Genomic DNA, 16,738 nt, shown 5'->3' with positions numbered 1-16,738 from the left:
GTGGAAGAGGCAGGTTTGTTACATACTGGTGTACCAGCTCAATCTGTTACAGGAACATTAACTGTCCACTAGTTTCCATCAGAAACAAGCTGTGAACTCAACTCTGACACATCATCATCTTTTAAGTTGATGTGTTGAACTTGTTAGCAAACAGTTGTTTATTTCCATATCAAGCAGTTACGGAGCAACATTATCATTCGTGTGGTGAATGTGAGTCCAATATTCACTCTCTTTTAGCTTTGTTTCTGAACTCCTGAGGGAAATATCTGGCTCTTTAGCTGCTAAATGCTCCACTATGTTCACCAGCTAGTCTACAGCTAACTGTGTCTGTTTGATGCTGAGCAGGTAGTGTACAGCGGCTTTTTACAGCTTTTTCTCTGAAAACGACGCTATGAGATGCTGAGAGTGAACCAGAACAGTAAAGTTGCAGCCGGACAGATAAACAATGAGCTGAAACTCACTATAAAGCTCCGTAAAGCCGAGAGGAGCTGCAGAGTCACTGATAATTCTCTGTAGGTTCATCACTACAAGACACAACCAACAGTGTTACTGTATAGATCAGACTGTGGAGTTGATTATAGCTGCTGTCAAAACACATCATATATTGCAAACATCATCCTACCAATAATACTGTGGTTAAAGGTTATGAGTGATAATTCTGTCAGAAAATACTGATCTGACTCCAAAAACAAACATTTTCATTATTTGGTTTTGTCTTATTGTGTTTGTTCAGTTCTGCACGCTGCCAGGAAATGCACTTTGCTTCATTAGTGAGTCTAAATATTGGATTTAGACTATAAATTACCCACCATGTGTTTGTTTTTAAAAATTGTGGCATGATTTTACCCCCAAATTCCCAGAGAACACACTGAGGACGTGACCTCAGTGTTGTCAGCAGCAGCTACAGTCCTGATCTCAGTGTTGGAAACAGTCCAACAGTCACCGGACGTTGCAGGAACCTGGATGCCTGATAGAACTCCACCCACGTTGTTTATGATGTTCCTGCTGTGTTTTTTTTCTAGATGTTCCTCACTGTGTACCTCAGCAACAACGACCAGCACTTCAATGAGGTTCCCATCACGCCGGAGACGCTGTGCAGAGACGTTGTGGATCTCTGCAAGGAGCCCGGCGAGGCCGACTGCTACCTGGCGGAGACGTGGAGAGGCTCCGGTCAGTTCCCAAAAAACCCCTCAAATCAAAAAACTTTTTTTTAGGACTGTTATCTTGAGATCACAATTTAATCATCTGATTTTCTCGAAACAACAGAAACTGTTTGTTTTTAAACCAATCAGAGCGCGTTGTCGGGGAAGGGGAGCGGATCCTGGAGGTGTTGCAGCGATGGGGGCAGCAGAGAGGGGAGGTTCGGTACCTCCTGCGTCACCAGAGAGCTCCGGGACGAGAGTCCGGTAAGAAACACACACACACGAGCGAAACACCTGCTGCCATCACAGAGTTTATTACAACTTTATTATAAATAAAGAGTGTGTGTGTGCTGACCGCTGGGAAGCCAGTGAGGGATCATGTCCTTGTTGCTGCAGTAGTGAGTTGGACTGATGTGAATCTGCACATTTCAAAGAGGGAGCCTCTGAAAAAGTAATGTCTAACTGTAAAAGTAATCAGTTTCTCTTTGAGAAACAATGGAGCGACTTTATTGATGACAGAGTGTCGTGATCCCATCGGGGTCACCTGCTCTAGAGGCGTTTGGTTTGCTTGGATTTATATTTATCTTGCATATGTATGTTTATGTACAGTATGTCTGTACATACAGACACGTATTGATCTCTATAGGTTTATACTCTTTACCTTAGTGCATGTAATATAAGTAATATTGCCATTAGTTGTATTATTCTTTGAAGACTTTCAGGTGAAGGAACGCAGGAAAACATATGTTATATATTCTTTGTTGTATTGTATTTCATTATCTATTAATCTGACTATTATTTTCTCAATTAGTCAATCTATGAAATATCAGAAAATAGTGAAAAAAATATTTAAATTGCATGTTTTATCCAATCAAGAGGCCCAAATGTTCAGATATTCAGTTGACTATCATAGAATAAATGTGTATATATATATATATATGTGTGTGTGTGTGTGTGTTTCAATAATTACTTAAACAATTAATTAATTATCAAAATGTTCGCCAAATCTGTCGATGAACAAACTTTATTCAAAAATTACAAATGTCTCGTCGGCCAGTGTATTCTGCATTATTTCATGTCATATTCTGATTGGTTGGTTTGACTTAACAGTCACATTGTGAGAATTTGGTCTTAAATTTCTGACTCTGTCAGTTTGACTCAGGATGTTTTCTGTCAGTCAGATCTCGGACGCTGTTCTGGATTGATGACTAAAGATTTCACCACGTTTCTCTCACGATTGTCAACTTTCGTCTCAGGCAGAACAAAAGAGAGTTTCAGTGAGAAGTCCAGAAGGCCACATTATGTATTATGTAAAATTAAACCCAATAAAATTAATCAGTGTTTTATTTTGCAGGTCTAGAGAGGAAATATATCAAAGCCACATCTTATAGAAAACTGCTTCACTCAAGTACTTTGAGATTTAGTAGAAACTGCACTTCTTATTAAGTGCAGTTTCTACTAAACTTTGTCTTATTAAACTTTGCTGAGGTTGTTGCTGCTTTTCAGAAGTGGGATCATCATGTAAAGGAAGATGATAAACATGTACAAGAAAGTCTGTGAAAATGAGTATAAATACTTGAATTACACGTCTGCTGAGTATTCACAGTAATCCAGTTGTTTTAGTGCACGTGGAGGTGCAGATCACCAGCAGGATCTGCTGCACAGTAACAGAGGAGCTTCAGTGTGTAACTACAGTAGATGACAAACTGTAATCAGCTTATGACTGAAGGGAGTGGAGGAGTGTGCAGCTGCCGGGCTCTGTGGGGGTTTTCAGGGGGAATTGTCATTTGTGTGTGTTTTTTTTTCTGTCCTAAAAACCAGGAAATCTCCCCCGAGGATTTCCTGAGCTGATAAACAATCCACGTCGTACGGTTTAACTCTGTCGGATCATTTTTTACTGATCTTAAAACCACTACAGAAAAAAACCATGACTTTAAAGTCGCCTCTGGTCAGGTTTTTTTTTTTGCAGATTGACGTGTATGCAGAGTTTTTTTTTACATTCATCTACTGAAGGAGGAAAGTTTCTCTGAGCTCACCTTATATCTCAGTTTAAGGATTTGTGTAATATCGACCCACTTTGGTGTCCAAAGAAAAATTAGCATCGAAACTAAGTGTGTTTTCTTGTGCAGGTGGATCCAGAGCTGCAGATCACATGATGAAGAGGAACCAGGTGAAGACTTCTGTGGAGAGGTGTCTGGAGAACGGGGTGAGAAACTGCTGGATGAGTTTGTTAGTCATATAGTTTCAGATGGATGCAGGTCCAGTTTAGCCTAGCTTAGCACGAAGACTGTTAGCAGGAGGAAACTGCTAGCTTAGCTTCATAAAAACAGCTCCAACAACTCGTCTATTGAACATGTGTAGAAACAGAAATGTAAAAAGGACACATTGTGGTTTTATCACTTCACAAATACCACGTTAGATCTTCTGTTATATTCTATGAGGACAGAGTCCTGTGTGAGTGTCCATGTGAAGGTGAACTCTGACTCTGTGTGTGTTGCAGGTCTCAGCTTCTCACCTGGACGTGACTCTGAACGAGCTGCAGGATCTGGCAGCGCGACAGCAGCAGCAGATCAACGCCCAGCAGCAGCTGCTGGCCTCCAAGGTACAACTACTGATACTGATACTGATGTTTGGAGTCTTAACTCAGTCACATCTCAACACACAGACATGAAACATATCGATGTCTTTCAGTGTGACTTACACCTCCAGAGGATTTCATCATCTCTGACGTCCATCGCCAATAAACATCCATGAATCCATCTTAGATATCAGAGAAAAAGAGGCTGCAGAACTCGCTGTGGTTTTCTTCAGTATCACAGTGATCAGTGATAGTTGTCTGTACATCAGGAGCTGCTAACAGCTGATTCACAGGACGTTTAATGGAGACTATTTGTGTGAACGACTTCTATCATTTTCACACAAAAGTCAAACGTCACACTGAGCCGGAAAAATAAAAGTAAACAAATGAAATATATCAACAAAGTATCGTCAAGTAACAATTACTGGATCACCTGATCCTCGTGCACTACTGCACTCTGTCTAGTCTGTATTATAGCATATTAGCCTTACATATTGCACAATCCATGTTCATAAACGCTGCTACAGTTTTCAACCTTGCACACTATATTCTTTATATTATATTTAAATATGTTTTTAAAACCTTTATCTTAAGTTTAAACACCTCTTGTATTTAAAATACCTTTTCACCAAATCCCAGGAAACACAACTCCATGTCTTCATATGTAGCATTTGAAACTGATAAGTATAAATATAACTGTGCTGAGACGACAATAAAGGTCCTTGAATCCTTGAAGTATCTCGTCCTGCGGAAAAAAACTCAGAGATCCGCTTTAAAACACGAGGACGTCGCTCCGGACAGGATTTAATAAGAGGAGGAGCAGCGAGTTCACTGATAAACAGACGCCCGTTGCAGCTGTAATTGTTTCTGGGTGGAAAATGAGCCACATACAGAGAGAGACTGGATTAAAATGACTGAACAGCAGGTGATCATCACACCTCCTCTCCACACACAAATCCACTCTGAACGAGGCTTAATTCTGCTTTCATTCCCACTTTCTGCACACACCTTTCACGCTGCTTCCACTAGCGCTAGCTTAGTTTGTTTTAAGCAGCCTTTAGGGTCTCGCTGTGGGCGGGCTCTACCTGGCCAGGTGTGACCGGCGGCTGCTGAGTGTTTTTTGCTGGCTGTTTGCAGGAGCAGCGTCTGCGGTATCTGAAGCTGCAGGATCAGCGGCAGCATCAGCAGCAGGAGGCGTCTGAACAGGAGCGACTGCGGCAGCTCAGAGAGAACGCTCACAACCAGGAGGCCAAACTGAGGCGAGTCCGGGCCCTCAGGGGCCAGGTGGAGCAGAAACGCCTCAGCAACAGCAAACTAGGTGAGCGTGTGGTCGAGGTCGGGGTGGAAGGAAAATAATAATGGATTAATAACATATATGAGGATGTCAAGCAGCTTCCAGGTGACCTGCCCTATTCTGCCTCTGATTGGCTTACCTTGATATTCTTACCTGAACTCACTCCTCATGCCTAAAGCTAACCAACCCAAGCAACCAAGGCAACAAGTACTAACCAATCAGAGGCAGAATAAGGCGGGTCTTGCCAAAAAAAGCAGCAGGAACAATAATAAAAACAGATATGACCTGAGCCACGTGACCTCCATCACCATGGAAACCAGGGGAGAGGACAGACTACACATAGACAGGGGGGGGAACTCACATCACAACGTTCACACACTCAGGTGTCAAAGACGTGTGTTTCTCTGTGATGTGTTCAAGGACCACTTTGAAATCAGAGATAAAGTGGCTCCTCATAACTTGAGATCTTTGCTTCATAATCATCAAGTTCTGAACTTTTTCTCCAGTAAAAGTTTTTCGTAGCTACATCCATGATCTGTGTGTTGTTATCAAACAGAATGACGTCACTATTGATCCTTTGCTGGCTGATACAGAACAATTACAAGCAGTAAATCAATCAGAGTGATCAAATCAATGAAAATGTCGCTTTGGCTTCGATCGATACATGTTTTGACATCACTAAGGCTCAGAATGTCCCATCAACATGGATCTCATCTCCCTGGAACTCTGACAATCTCCTCTAAACATTTAGATATGCAGATTTAGGCTGAACTGAAAACTTCTGACATAAAAACAAAAAAATGCAAAACCTCAATTTGAATTTTTAGTTTTTTTCCCCATAAAAAGTCTCCCAGATTATGTATAGTTATACTCACATACAAAATTATAGCATTCCTGAATAGCCTCAGTCCCAGTGAAAACAATATATGGCTGCCTGGAGGACACATATAGTGACTCTGCAATATGCAATAAAATGAGCATCAAGGGTTAAACTGTCTCATCTGTAACAGCAGGACGTAAACATCAGTGTTTCTGTCCAGTCAACACTAAATATTCTGCAGCCATGTGTGATGACAGAGCTGTGTGGACCAGATCAGATCAGATCAGATTAGATTAAATAGATTTGACCCTGATTCAGGCTCATCATTATGGAAATTACAGGATTACTGTTGCGTTCCCACTAACTGTGGAACAAAATGCTGAATCAAGTTCAAGTCTCTGCACAGTGTTCACTGTGCTCTTCTGTAAATATACGTGTACGTGTGAAATATGTGTGTTTGTGTGTCAGTGGAGGAGATCGAGCAGATGACCGGCCTGTTCCAGCAGAAGCAGAGGGAGCTGCTGGTCGCCGTGGCGAGGGTGGAGGAGCTGAGCGACCAGCTGGAGGCGCTGAGGAGCAACAGACTGGAGCCTCCTCTTCCTCTACCTCTACCTCACCTCCACAACACCTCCTCCACGGTGGAGCTGGAGCGCCTCTATAAAGAGCTGCAGGTGAGACAGTGGTCGATGATGCAATGAGGACCTCCAAAATGGCCTCCTGACCTGCAGGTCCTTTGTGGGTTATTCTGCAGTAGAAGAAATTCTGCGTACAGTACAGTTGACCAACACCGACTTCACAATGCTTTCATTTAAAGCGGCTATAATCTATATTTCTATAACTCCACAGTCTGATCTATACAGTGAGTAACGTGTTGGTTGTGTCTCGTAGTGATGAACCTACAGAGAATTATCAGAGACTCTGCAACTCCTCTCGGAGCTTTATAGTGAGTTTCAGCTCATTGTTTATCTGTCCGGCTGCAACTTTACTGTTCTGGTTCACTCTCAGCGTCTCATAGCGTCGTTTTCAGAGAAAAAGCCGTAAAACGCCGCTGTAGTTAGCTGTAGACTAGCTGGTGAACATAGTGGAGCATTTAGCAACTAAAGAACCAGATATTTCCCTCAGGAGTTGGTAGAGAGCAAAAACAAGAACTAAAAGAGAGTGAATGTTGGACTTACATTCACCAGGTGGACAGAAACACGACTGGGAAGTACTTTAACACAATGCTTATCACCACCAGATAAATCTCTCTGTATTTGACAGTATATGGAGTTTAATCATGTGGCTCTTCTAGATTTTCCAAATGTTATCGGACCGAATGGATCAAATTCTGACAGTGAAACAAGTCATTTTGTGGGGGTTGTGTGATGTTCAAAACAATTCATCCACCGTTTTACAGCCGCAACAGTAGCGACAGAGTAGGCTGTGGCGGAGTATATGAAGTGAGCATGTGCCGACAGTGCTTTTGTAATTTCTCTCACTGCTAGAAGGGGGAGACAAATGTCCTGCTCTCTGGCTTAAAAAAGCTGATATAATTACAAATTTTACACCAAATTGTCACTGGTTTTGCTTCATACTTTCATACTTTGGCCGGTATGACCATGGAACAGGTGTTAAATTGCATTCTATGTGGAATTAAAAAGGTTGTAAAAAGTCTTGATTTGACTTGGGGAACCTGCAGAAACCCTGTATTTGCTGTGTGGGTAACTTATTGTGAGGTTAGCGACTGAGCTATCACTTGCTAACTGGCTTAGATAGCTGTTGTAGCAGGCTAGTGCTACAATGTTCCTAGCTAGCTACAGTAGTGCTTGAGAATTTGTTTTTTGAGTCTCTGTCCACTAATACTTGATTGTCTAGCCTCGCAACCTGTTTGGTTGTGGTGGGTGAAACAAAAGTTAAAGTTTTGGCTTCAACTCATTGAAAAAAGTTGGAAGTTTTAATTTATTCACTCTTTAGATTAATCCAGAAACTATTGTGCAGTGTTTTATTCCTAATTACAGCAACAAACAAATTACCCAGAAAACTGAACTTCTGTGTTTCTGACTGTTGAGGAAATATTTAAACTTTACTATCAGACTGTAAATTAGGAGGAACATTTATTACTGTACAATTTTGCAGTTGATCACCAGAAAAAGAGCAACTCTAGATCCACAAATCTCTGATGATGTAATGTCAGCTAGCTAACTATCTTACTAAACAGTAACAGGCTAGGTGAACAAGCTAACGTAGGCTTTGCAACATTAGCATCCTTTTTCCTTACCTGTCTTACACTAAACTTCATCCCTGACCTTTCAGCTGAGGAACAAGCTGAACCAGGATCAGAGCGCCAGGCTGCAGCAGCAGAGAGACGGCCTGAACAAGAGGAACCTGGAGGTGGCAGCGATGGACCGACGGCTGGCTGAGCTCCGACAGCGACTCTGGAAGAAGAAGGCCGCCCTGCAGCAGAAGGAGAACCTGCCGGTGAGGAAACTAATCAATCAGTGAAAGGTTGTCATTAACATCAACCAACTATTATTATAAACATCGACCAAAATCTCTGTTCCCTCCAGGTGGCGTCAGAGAGCGTGGCCCCTCAGCATGGCGTGGGCTCCAGAGTGGCGGCGGTGGGGCCGTATATACAGTCGTCCTCCACAACAAGCTCTCAGGGGCCCCCGGTTCCGGCCCGGCAGGAGGCTCTGGTGAAGCCGGCGTACCCGGACGGCACCGCCACCCTGCCGATGCCCGACTCGTCCCTGAAGCCGCCTCCCAGACCAGTCAAACCAGCCTCAGGTACGATTAGAAGTTAATACATTTATACATATATGTTTTTCTTTAAGCTGTAATTTATTTAAAGTCGCAACGATTAATTGATTCGTTGCTTAGATTAGCAACTTTTCACAATATGGAGATAAAGGTTGCAGTAACTGCACCAGAGCTGCAATGATTAGTTGATTTATTGATTAGTTGCCAAATATGATATCAATCGTTTACTATTTTGATAATTGATTGATCATTTGAATCATTTTTTAAAGTGCAAATTCTCTGATTCAGCTTCTTAAATGTGAATATTTTCTGGTTTCTTTAGAGTCTGAATATCTTTGTGTTGTTAACAAAATAAGACATTTGAGGTTTGAGGACATTTTTCATAATTTTCTTACATTTTATAGACCAAACAACTTATCGATTAATCAAGAAAATAATTGATAATGAAAATAAATGTTAGTTGCAGCCCTAAATTTATTAAATCTCAAACAAAACGTGTGACGCTCCGTCCTCTGTCTAGAGTGCTGAAGCATCATTCGGACTATCTACATCTACAACAGCTTATTGGATCTCTGTTTTTCTGCTGTTTACAGGTTTCAACACATCAAAAATAACCAAACTCTCTGACTGGAACAACTCATTCTCTGAATCCAGTGGAGGTTACAGCCACGCCTCCACCCTGCCGCGCATGTCCAGCCTCGGCTGCCGCAACTCAGGTCGGTTATGGACAAAACAACGGCAGAAGCTGCTCGTTTCTAGATATTGCATTAACAAGGAGGATCTATTTTAAAAACTCTCAATGTTGGTGTGTTCAAGGACACTTTAAAGGACAGGTTCACAATTTTTCAAGTGTGTCTTAAAACAACAGTCGGGTGTCCATATGAGCAGTGAAAGAGTTTTCCTCCTCCCTCTGCATTTAAAAGTCTCTGTGAAGCTTATATGAGGCTTCAGCAGTCTGAGTTTGTCATATCAAGTGGATTTCTGACACTTGTGAACCTTTCCTTTAACATCCCAGATGTGAGAACAGGGCTTCTAGAGAGCTCTGCAGTCATCAGTGAGTTTATAATATTTCATAAAAGGAAACTTTCCATCTGGCAGATGAAAACTCTGCCGGCTGTGTTCAGGAACGAGTAGAGTCGTGTGTGTCACCAGGATGATTTTCTCTCCTGCAGGTGGTGAGACCCTCACAGACCAGAAGGGGCTCTCTGGGTCCGACATCCCGCCCCCTGTCCCCTCACGGACCAATCACATCACTGAGAACCTGCTCAGGGACAATCAGGTACCTGTGGACTCTCATTCTTCACATTTACAAACGTCATGTTTAAAATATGTTTAAATAAAACATGTAAATGAGATCCTGTCATCACCTCTAGATCTGAGACTTTAGAGGGTTCGGGTTAGATTCTGTCCCCACAGCAACATAAAATTAAATAAGACAGTGACAGGCAGCATAGGCTGACAGCTGGAATATTTACTCATTAAAGTGGATGAATGTAAGGAACCTGGTCTATAAATGAAATGCTGCGTCATCTTTAATGTGCAACTTTCAGAGATCTCAAACACTTGAAACTGACTTTCCATTTGCTGATTAAGGCCTGAGACTGGAGTTCTCCCAAAAGACTTAAAGGCCAGATGTAGTCCAAAATGTTTGATCCTGCACTGGACGTCTGCATACAGACTGCACATGCTGCATGCAGACGTCCACACAAACACACACACAAGCATTTCATTTCCGTTTCAGATGCATTTATTTTTAAATGCATGGTGTACATGCACAGTATCCTGCTTTTTCAGCACAAACTCATCTTTAAGTCTAACTTATCATTTTCTTGATTTAACAAACTATAAAGATACCAGCAACTATAATGACACAGGCACAAATCTTTACTGATAATCAAACAAAATATTATTTTGACAGTTCAAGGTTGCAAAAAATATAGTTTCACTGTTCATACACATAATGTAAGACATAAAAGTATGATATAGTCCATTTAAATGTAAAGTGATTTGAACTCTTTTGTGTCATCCAGAGTTGAACTATTCAACTGTAAATCACTGAAAATATTAATAATTCAGTTTTAAAAATGTCTTTAGAAAAATATTTAATGGTTGACAGACTTTACACTAATATCTTGTATTAATAAAGTTATGTTACTATAAATACATGTAAATACATCCATAAAACTGTATATTCACAGTCGGGTTCAAATCTGCCTTCAGCATCATCACTGTATTTGCTCTGTGTGTCACTCAGGCTTCAGGTAAAGGTCTGGCCAAGATGGCGGGACCACCTCCAGTTCCCAGTAAGCCCAAACCGTTCTCCTCATCCGGCCCGCCAACCTTCTCCAAGCCCCCCTACAGCACCGGGACCTTCCCTGGGAAGGTGCGTCCGGTCGGGGGCCACCTCAGGGCTCCGGTGCCCCTCTCCAGCCACAGTCACACCCTCCCACTGCCAAACAAGCAGGAGAGCCCGCCGGCCGCCGCCGTGCGACCTTACACCCCCGACCACTCGGACGCCCCCCCACCGGTGCTGCAGAAGCCTCAGACTCTGGCGGCTTCATCTACGTCCATCTACTCCATGTACACGCAGCAGAGCACGCCGGGGAAGGGCTACCAAGCAGGCGGCCAGGGCACGCTGCCCCGCAGCCAGAACCGAGGTGACTACTGTTCATACTGCAAACACTCACAGTTACCACTCATGTACAATCTGAAGTACAACTTTTAGGTACTTTTACTTTACTTGAGTATTTACATTTTTGTTCTACTTTCTACTTTTTACTTTATTAATTTCAGAACTACAGTTTCATGGTTAACTGTAGTTACTCTTCAGATCATTATTTTATACATAACCAGCAGTAGAAGTTAACATTAAATCTGCCTTTATAACATTTAAAAAGCTGCTTACATGTGTAAGTCAATAAATATTAATAAGTATGAGTATTTCAATCATAAATATATGATAAATATATAACTAAATTAGGCCATTTTGTTTAATGAAGTCCTTTACTTTTGATACTTTAAGTACATTTTGCTTTCAAATACTTCTGTACTTTTACTTAACTACGATTATGAACGCAGGACTTTTACTTGTAATGTAGTATTTCTACATTGTGGTGTCTCTACTTTTACATAAAGTTATAATCTCAAAGATTTTCATTTAATCATCAGTCCGCTGATGAAAGCTCTTGCATTTGTAGTATTATGATTACTATGAACCAGATGTCAGTGGCAACTTTCCCGTCATGTATTCAAATCACAAGCGGCGCATTAGTGACGTGTTTTCCATTAGCCAGCGAGGGTAGGCGGAGCTAACGCAACAGACTCGCTTGTCAATACACTGCGTCATACAGCGTCATCGTTTGGATCTCTGGGAGTGAGGTCGAGTGACGTCCAAAACACACCTGCAATTACTGCTTATCGCCACAGGTGTCGCCAAAGAGAACGAAACTCGCTCTTCAAGATTGTTACTTTAAGTAAAAGGTCTCAGTGCGTCTTCAACCGCCGACGTTCTCATTGCTCGACTCACAACTAACAACTAACACAAAAAACTATATTTCACATTTAATTCTTTGAAAAGTGATTAATTTTACTTATTTTACAGTAAGACAACTCAAAACAAGATAACAGGTGAATTAAGGTTGTATTTGTAGGACTGACTGTTTAGTTCAGTTTTGAGTTGTACTGTGATGAAACAGATGTTGGTTTGTTGGCGTTGCCTCTGATGTCAGAGTCTCTGTCCCCCCAGTTTATGGGAAACCAGTCCTCCCAGCCAGCAGTGGGCAGCAGCCTGTCGGCTCAGACAGCACCGCCGTGAATTCTGGGTCTTGTGTGACGGACGGGAGCGAGTTTGACACCAGTTGCCTTGGTAACAGCGAAGGTGTCGGAGTGGAGACGTCAGACCGCGCCACCCCTCGACCGCTCAGCCCCACCAAGCTCCTCCCCTTCCTGTCCAACCCTCACAGGAACCCGAGCGACGCCGACCTGGAGGCCCTGCGCCGCCGGTTGCACCACGCCCCCCGGCCCCTGAAGAAACGCAGCTCCATCACGGAGCCTGAGGGGCCGGCGGGCCCAAACATCCAGAAGCTGCTCTACCAGAAGACCACTCTGGCTGCCATGGAAACCATCCCCATGGAGACGGTTGGTCCAGCGGGGGCGTACATCCAACCCGCAGCCACAGAGGACGTGATGGGCGGCTTGGACATCCACACCGCTGGACCTGGTTTCACCAAGCCGCTCGCTGAGAGTCCAGAGGAAATCCTGACTCCTCCCCCTCTGCCCCCCCGCTCACCCATCTCTGACCCCGCCTCCTGCCGCGTCCTGCCTCCCCCTCTTGAGGACAAGGAGGAAGAGGAGGAGGTGGTCTGTCCGGCCGCCTCGCTGCTGCAGGACCGCTTTGCAGAGGATTTCCCCCCCTACCCGCCCCCACCTTACCCCACCTGTGGGGAGGCGGAGCAAGGAGACGACGCCCTCAACCTGCAGCCGCCAGAGGTCACCGGACAGGTCACAGTGCCACCGGTGAGTGTCGACAGTCTAACAGTACACGGGGACAGTGATATATTGCTTTTTTGCAGCTTTATTTTTGTTGATATTTTCAGGCGAAGAGAACAAGTTCATACAGGAAACAAAATACTCTGGAGCTGCAGCGATTAGTCGATTAATCAATCAGTCAATTGACAGAAAATCAATTGTCAACTATTTTGATAATCAAATAATCATTTTAGTCATTTTTTTAAGCAAAAATGTCAAACATTTGCTGGTTGCAGCTTCTCAAATGTGAAGACGTTTGATGATGTCACCTTGAGCTCTAAAAAGTTACAACTAATATTTTTCATTAATTTCTGACAATTATAGACAAAATGATTAATTGATTAATAGGAAACTAATCCCATTACTTTTTTATGTATTGTTTTCTACAGCATTGGTCATAGTGAACTCTTAAGTATCCACACAGTTTGTTATTTCACATGATGAGGATCCCTTAAATTAGATTTTTTTTTAAAGAATTGTGACTAAGATATGTAGTGAACGGGACATTTTACAGTGTAAAAATAAACTTGTCGTTCTCTGGTGAACAATACATCAAACATTTCTTTGACATTTATCTACTCACACGTCTTGTCACATATTTGTTGACAAAAACACTAGTACTGATATATCTGCACCTGTAAATGTGTCTATTCGACAGTGAACACATATCACGCTCTAAACATTTAGCTGCTAAAATAGAAAAGTCCCATTTTAACCAGCCGCTGTGTCTGGAGGGTTAACACAGCTGCTCTCTGTCCAGATACAGTTTTTCTGACTTGTTCTGGTCGTACTCTAATGAAAGTTGTTCTTATTTCCTCTCTGCGTGTCTGTCCCATGTTTCAGGGTAAGAGGTCGATCCTCCGTAAAGCCGGCTCCGAGCGGATCGACCACAACATGCGGGTCAAGTTCAACCCTCTGGCCCTGCTACTGGACTCGTCCCTGGAGGGCGAGTACGACCTCGTCCAGAGGGTCATCTACGATGTGAGTCCCGCTGTCTGTTCCTCCAGGTGTAGACAACTCTGTACAGGGATGTCCCTGATAAATAAAACAACTACAGCTACTGTATTTGTGCTAAAATCTGGTACTATGTGAGCAATAAGTGATCTCCATGAAGTCCTGCATTCACAAGTTTATAACTTCCACTGAAAAATAGCACAAAACATGTAATGCCGAGGTTGTGTTTGGGGTGGGTGTGTCTACAGAGAACACTTGAGATGTTTTTAGTTAATATTTCATTTATTATTGTTTAGATTAAATATCAGAAATCAGCAGCTTCACTCCAGAATATATAAAAACCTGCCTCAGACTAACGTTGAACACATGTCCGTCCTGCAGGTGGATGATCCCAGCATGCCGAATGACGAGGGCATCACGGCGCTACACAACGCCGTCTGCGCTGGCCACACCGAGATTGTCAAGTTTCTGGTTCAGTTTGGCGTCAACGCCAACGCTGCTGACAGCGATGGCTGGTGAGTCTGAACCAACCAGCAGCTTCCACGTCTTGAGGCTGAAGTCCCTTAAAAGGCCACAGACAGCCGCTAGCTGCTCCAACGGACTCCCATTCAAAAAGCTTCAACTTCCCTCTAGAAATACTGAGTCAATGATTGGTTTCAACAAGTCATTCTGGTCTCCATCTCTAAATTCAGGCCCTCTACTAAGTGCGCTGGTGGTCATTTTGGAGATTATTGCTCCATTTAATAAGATTTGAAGACTGAGACAGAGACATGAATGAGCTGTGAATGTGTGTACCTAATGACCAATCTTTGATCCCCATTGTTTTTATTCTAAATGCTTTAACTTTACTATCTAAGTTTGATTTTGTTTTGTCAAAATAGAATTAACAACAGCAAATTCATTCCAGTGCATGATTATCTCTCTATTCATGATACTTCAGTTACAGTTTTTTAATATTACAGGTAGATTTAGATGCACATTGAGGAGCTGCTTGAAAAAATAGCTAATGATATAGCCAGTCACAGTTAATTTTCTTCAGATTTTTTAAAATCTTGTATGTATATAATTACATCATGATGTCATAGATATGCAAATTAGCATGTGACATCATCTAGCAACATCTAGCGACTTTTCCGGCAGGCTGTAGCTACTCTCCACTGAAAATAGTTGGCAACACTGGGTGTTCACAGTAAGCTAGCATTAGCTTGGGTCCGAGCTAGCGAGGCGTGTTTGATGGTGCCGACTATAAGCTGCAACTCACGGCTTCAAACAGGCCTCAATGAAAGCAACGGGTGACGTCATCTCCCTACGTCCATCTTTAAATACAGTCTGTGGTCAGAACCAGAACATCCGTCCAGTCCTGCCGACGTCATTGTCAGTTGACACAGATGCTGTGGTAACGGTTGCTGTACAGCTGCAAACATCTCATCCACGCTTGTTGCTATTTTCCCTTCACTGTTTTAATGAATGTAGCTTGGTAGCTAGCTCTGTAGGGAAATGACATCCACGTTGTTAATCCCTTCTACAAAGCTCTGATTAGTTGTTTCTCCACCTGAGAAAACAGCTGTCAGGGAGAAGAACACCAGACCTTTTTGAATCACTGAATGAATCTGAGAGGAGATGGTTCAGAGGTCTGGGACCAGGCTAGTGAGTCTCAACAAGCCTTACAAACCTTTTTCCCCTCTTCTCTTTGTCTCCAGGACTCCCCTCCACTGCGCCGCCTCCTGTAACAACGTTCAGGTTTGTAAGTTCCTGGTGGAGTCGGGGGCGGCCGTGTTCGCCACCACCTACAGCGACATGCAGACGGCTGCAGACAAGTGTGAGGAGATGGAGGACGGCTACGCCCAGTGCTCCCAGTTCCTCTATGGTGAGACACAACATAACTCAAAATGGATCTTCAACATGTTGACTGGAAACATTGAAGAGGTTCATGATGGGTTCAGGAGATGTTCTAAGGGTCTATGGGAAGGTTCCATGTTTCATGGTCATCAGAGGGTATTTTGGATCCCTGAGGGAGTTCAGGGGGTCCATGAGGCCTGATTGGATTTTGAGTTGTTAAGTTGTTTCAAGGAGTTAGAAGAGGTTTAATCAGTTCGGTGTAAGAGGGAATTTGGACTTTTTAAGTCCATGAGAAAGTTCTAGGGATGTGTGAGGTAGTTTCAGAGGCTTTTCAGAAGGGTCCATGATTCATTGAGGGGGTTTTGGGAACTATGTGGGAGTTTTAAGGTTAACTTGAGAAAGGTTCTAGGTTTACATGAGGAATTTTCGGGGATGTTTGAGGTGGTTAAATTGATTCTGGAAGTCATACTTGGGTTACAGATGAGGTAAGAAACAGAATTTTGGAAGATTTAGGGGGTTTCAGAGTCTATGGAGAAGTTTTAAGTCTGTGAGGAGGTTTCAGAGCTTTTTTGGAACACTTTGAGGGAGTTCTAGGGCAACATAAAGAAGTTTCAGGGATGTTTAAGATGGTGGATTTGGAATTTTTTTTTTATTGACACCCTGAGGGCCTTCCAGGGACCATTGTTGAGGTCCAAGTGGTCCCATTGAGGTTACAGGGGTCCACGGAGGGTTTTGAGGGGTCTCTGAGGGAGTTTCATGTGCAAGTTAAGTCTTTCACGACCCTTGACGAAATATTAATATTTTATATATTTGTATGTATATTATGTGTGTATATATATATTAGA

At 42.8% G+C, this 16,738-nt stretch overlaps 1 protein-coding gene across 1 annotated transcript in view; it reads left to right on the top strand.

The window, feature by feature from the left end:
* The window catches only part of LOC122975052 (apoptosis-stimulating of p53 protein 2-like), a 33,857-nt gene that overhangs the window by 13,988 nt on the left and 3,131 nt on the right, over positions 1-16,738 (top strand). Inside the window, exons 2-16 of the mRNA XM_044343229.1 lie at positions 1,023-1,170; positions 1,293-1,406; positions 3,272-3,348; positions 3,643-3,744; positions 4,858-5,038; positions 6,303-6,505; positions 8,127-8,291; positions 8,381-8,600; positions 9,167-9,289; positions 9,746-9,852; positions 10,828-11,230; positions 12,319-13,088; positions 13,944-14,081; positions 14,436-14,569; positions 15,755-15,921. Coding sequence (XP_044199164.1) covers positions 1,023-1,170; positions 1,293-1,406; positions 3,272-3,348; positions 3,643-3,744; positions 4,858-5,038; positions 6,303-6,505; positions 8,127-8,291; positions 8,381-8,600; positions 9,167-9,289; positions 9,746-9,852; positions 10,828-11,230; positions 12,319-13,088; positions 13,944-14,081; positions 14,436-14,569; positions 15,755-15,921 — 3,052 coding nt within the window. The remainder of the gene's footprint in view (positions 1-1,022; positions 1,171-1,292; positions 1,407-3,271; positions 3,349-3,642; positions 3,745-4,857; positions 5,039-6,302; positions 6,506-8,126; positions 8,292-8,380; positions 8,601-9,166; positions 9,290-9,745; positions 9,853-10,827; positions 11,231-12,318; positions 13,089-13,943; positions 14,082-14,435; positions 14,570-15,754; positions 15,922-16,738) is intronic.

The sequence above is a fragment of the Thunnus albacares genome, chromosome 3 (genome assembly GCF_914725855.1).
Source record: "Thunnus albacares chromosome 3, fThuAlb1.1, whole genome shotgun sequence".
In the NCBI taxonomy this organism is placed as follows: Eukaryota; Metazoa; Chordata; class Actinopteri; order Scombriformes; family Scombridae; genus Thunnus; species Thunnus albacares.
Note: the sequence above shows the minus strand (reverse complement) of the source record. Positions and strands in the feature narration are given on the sequence as shown.